A 4,001-nucleotide genomic window follows, 5' to 3' on the forward strand; every position below is an offset into this window, starting at 1 on the left:
GTTTTATTTTATTTCTGTGGAATTTTTTGCAAAAATATTTTACCAAATGTACATGATTTTTTTGTAAGAAATTGAACATATTAATACTGACCTGTGAAATGTACAGTATTTTATTTCAGGGACTTTAACTTTAAGAGAAAAACAAATCTTATATGCGAGTGAGAACCATTCTAAGCCTTTTGCGTGTATTGTCGTAGCATGCTGTGAAACTGTTCATGTGTACAAGTAGTATGCTTAGGAAGTCAAAGCATTTGACAATTCAGTGGTTGAAAATGTTGAGGGGGAATTTTTGATGGCCCATTCTTTGTGGTTGCACAGGACATAGTATGTTTTGTATTAAAAGTGCAAATACTTTATACTTCTATGGCTTCCTTGGTTAATTTTTACAGCATCGGGTGAGTTGAGTGTGGTAATGTCGCTGATAGTTTGAGTGTTCTACATTTATGAAGCCTTCTACCTACAGGGTAATAGTCAAATCGAAAGCAATAAAATCAGGGGACTTCTGATTCAAAGTAAATCTGTTTATTTAAATGCTGCTGTGGCACTCAACAGAACAACTATTCACTATAATGTTCAGTTCAAATAGTTATTGTATAAACTCAATTGGTATTATGCTGTCTATGCTAGACCACCAAGTCGACATCTGCCAAAGCAGTGATGTACAGTGAAGTCCGGAATGATTACATCAGAGGCTCAACATAATGTTGCTTATCTCAGGTGAATCTGTAATCAATTTGACCAGAGCATTTCGACAACCGTAGTCATTGTCCTACTGTACTATTGTAGCTGAACAATAATTTGTCTAGACATTTATAAAAATGAAGTATACAGTACATGTAAAACTGTTCCTGGAAGCAATACTAAAACAGCAATATACAGGGTTAAGTTGTGCCAAAGACAACTCAATCTTACAGGAAAATGTCATTATTTTAAATTCAATTGTATGAGAGTTCTCCAATGATAGTGATGACAACAGTTTGGTCTATAATCAATGAGATCCATTACATTATCCCATCCATAACACAATAATTACAATGACTGGACAAAGAGAAGAATGGAATCTGACCCCGATGACTGAAATACGACAGAAACGACTTGCATTAAACTGGTTCTGTGCTCTACATGCCATTACAAGTGTTACTTCTGTTAAAACATATTTGCGCCTGGCATATACATGGGTTCTATCCCAATTATCTACCCTTCTCCCAAAGTATGCACTTGCACACTCCCTGTCATGGATTTAAAGACAGCGTAAACTCCCTCCAGCCAATGCTTATACCAATCCAATGCTTTTCAATTCATGACGGGGAGTGAGCGAGTGCACACTTCCGGAGAAGGGTGGAGAATCGATATGCACAGTCAAAACAGGCTGTGTGATGATGTCGTCCATGGTAACAATATCAGTTCGAGTTGGATTCCTGCCTCTTTGAGGCAACGTTAGGTGGTTGGGGGAGGGGGCTCTGACCAGCCTGCTGTACCCAAGGCGACCCGTCGCCCAGGCAACAACATCACGGTCGCACTGAATCTCTTTTTTTAAGGGGCTTTGGCCACGCCCACCAGCGCCGGCCGGAGGGTGCGCCCATGGAGCTTGTAGCCCACCTTGGTTACTATGGTGACCGTGCCGGGCTCTTTACCCTCCACGGGGGCGTGAAATAGAGCCTCATGCTCATAGGGGTCAAACTTCTGCCCTCCGTCAGGGTTGAGCTTGAACAGGCCGTGCTTGGCGAAGACCTTCTGGATCTGCGTCTCCGTCATCACCAGGCCATCGTACAGGTTCTTCAGGTGGGGGTTCTTCTGAGCGGTCACCTCCTCCTTGGGCACGCTCTCCGTCGCCTTCTCCAAGATGTCTGCCACCTCCAGCAGGTCTTTGCAGAAGCCTTGGACTCCTGATAGGTGTGGGAAGAAAAGAGAGATGCATTCTGTATTCTGAAAACATAGACGACTGAACACTACAACATCATTCAATATACCTACATATTAACTTTATACTGTGTTCCTTGCTGTCAATGAACCAAAATGATGGTTTTAAATACCACCAATGCGTGTCTGTCTGCTGGGTCCAATGCACTGGTGAGACAAATAAATATGCAAACATTAACTCACCATATTTCTTTGCGTCTTCCACCATCTTCTGACTCCTCGTCCTGAGGTTCTCCATGTCTGCCAGAGACCGCGTGTACTTGTCCTGTAGACCGAGACAACCACCCTAATTCTGAGACCACACAGAGACCCCATGAGATTTTTTTCTCAAAGCTCTTCTGACTTAAGGATTCAGCCAGGATGACAATCACAGCAACAGTGTAAATACGAGTCTATGTATACCTTCCAATGTCCATACTAGTATACCACTAGGAATGTAAGCAGGCTTCATTCTAGGTAGTATTTTATTTTAATTGTATTATTTAACTAGGCAAGTCAGTCAAGAACTAATTCTTATTTACAATGACAGCCTACCCTGGCCAAACCCTAACCCAGATGACGCTGCGCCAATTGTGCGCTGCACTATGGGACTCCCAATCACAGCCTGTTGTGATACAGTCTGGAATTGAACCAGGGTCTGTAGTGACGCTTCTAGCACTGAGATGCAGTGCCTTAGACCGCTGTACCACTCGGGAGCTAGCGTGGATGTTGGAACCGAGTCTATGTAGTGGCTGGTGTAGTGACCCAGGAGTAGGGTGAAGATGCCCCTCCTAGACACTGATCTTGGGTCAGTGTTGCGTTTCACCCTAATGCTTAATTAAGGTTGGATTGGGGGAGGGGAAGCTTATCCTAGATCTGTACCTAGGGAAACTTCACCCTGGAGCCAGACTCACCGTGACCTCTTTAAGCTGCTCCTCCAGCTGACCCTTCTCCTCGGCCAAGGCCTTTTCTGTAGGGCTCTGCTCAGCCTTCTGGTCCTCTTCTGACCCCTGGCCACTCTTCTGATGAGCTGCTGTGCATAGGAGCCGTGGGGATGCCCTAACAGAACAGAGATAAATGGGTTAGATACACAACAGAACTTCAGCTGTTTATGCAGTGGTCACTTTAATTCACTGGGATTCTTGTAAATTAATGTAAGTGTATAGCAATGATGGTTGCAACTACTTTGTATATGAGTCATCGTTCAAATCGTTAATTGGTGGCACGTGCCTTAAACCTTTCCTCCCCTTGGCATCTTTCAATTTGTCATAATCTGGTGAATCTCTCTCATTGCATGTGCTTTACTTTGCCAATAAATGGGCGAAGTATATTGTGGTGTTTTAGTAGGTAAGCCATCTGACTTGGCAGCATAACGTTAGTTCATGAAAGCAAGGTTGTTTAACTAGCTAACGTTAGCTAGCCGGCTACGTTAGTAGATTGAGTTAGCTATGCTAGTTAATTTTTTTAAACAGACTCATAGGATTCAACTATTTTTTTATGTTCAACATTTCATTCAGTTTGCTTTCCTATAAGAAATGTGCTCCCATTATGAAAGCAGCATATGACAGGTTGAAACGTTACTCAGCTAGCAAACACCAAGGGTGATAGCAAATGGCACAAGCTAGCTAATTACTTTACAAACGACAACGTTACAATTATCTGAACAAACATATTAAAAAGCACACTCTGTATTACCTTATTAATGAAGGCGATGCCGCAACAGAGTAACTCTGTCTCACAGCTCGTACACACCAACTCGCCATTTTTAGTGATAACACAAGCTGAAGGAGCCGAGCTCTAAAACGGCAAAACCGTGAGGTTGAGCCAATCACAAATCAGAAAGAGCCGCAATTAGTAGTCGCGTCCAATCAATGGTGGTATATAGAATGACGTTTTCTTGTAGTTTGGTTGAGGTGACGTTAGAGGTCGAACACTTTGCACGTGACCAAGGACAGAATTAGTTTGTTTTGTAAACTGAAGGTTATCCCTATTTTGTAACTTTTGGCAGCGATGTATCATCACCAAACCCATCCCTGTCATTACAATGTTGGATGGATAGGGCAATGATGATGATTACTGTGGTGATGATGATGATCTCTGAA

At 42.7% G+C, this 4,001-nt stretch overlaps 1 protein-coding gene across 1 annotated transcript; it reads right to left on the reverse strand.

Annotated features, from left to right (window-relative positions):
• Positions 1-506: 506 nt before the first annotated feature.
• Positions 507-3,704, reverse strand: LOC115194113 (grpE protein homolog 1, mitochondrial). The gene is made up of 4 exons (XM_029753497.1): positions 3,595-3,704; positions 2,814-2,958; positions 2,104-2,185; positions 507-1,886 (listed from the first exon to the last, which is right to left on the reverse strand). Exons 1-4 carry the CDS (start codon positions 3,660-3,662, stop codon positions 1,534-1,536), a joined length of 648 nt encoding a protein of 215 aa, XP_029609357.1. The 5' UTR covers positions 3,663-3,704; the 3' UTR covers positions 507-1,533.
• Positions 3,705-4,001: the final 297 nt, after the last annotated feature.

The sequence above is a fragment of the Salmo trutta genome, chromosome 5, assembly GCF_901001165.1.
Source record: "Salmo trutta chromosome 5, fSalTru1.1, whole genome shotgun sequence".
NCBI classification, from domain to species: Eukaryota; Metazoa; Chordata; class Actinopteri; order Salmoniformes; family Salmonidae; genus Salmo; species Salmo trutta.

Excerpts from the sequence above, each read along its gene's own strand:
- LOC115194113 (XM_029753497.1), bottom strand. The coding sequence starts at position 3,662 with ATGGCGAGTTGGTGTGTACGAGCTGTGAGACAGAGTTACTCTGTTGCG. Across the intron at positions 2,186-2,813 it reads AGCAGCTTAAAGAGGTCACG|GACAAGTACACGCGGTCTCT; the intron begins GTGAGTCTGGCT and ends CTCGGTCTACAG. Across the intron at positions 1,887-2,103 it reads GGAAGACGCAAAGAAATATG|GAGTCCAAGGCTTCTGCAAA; the intron begins GTGAGTTAATGT and ends CACACCTATCAG.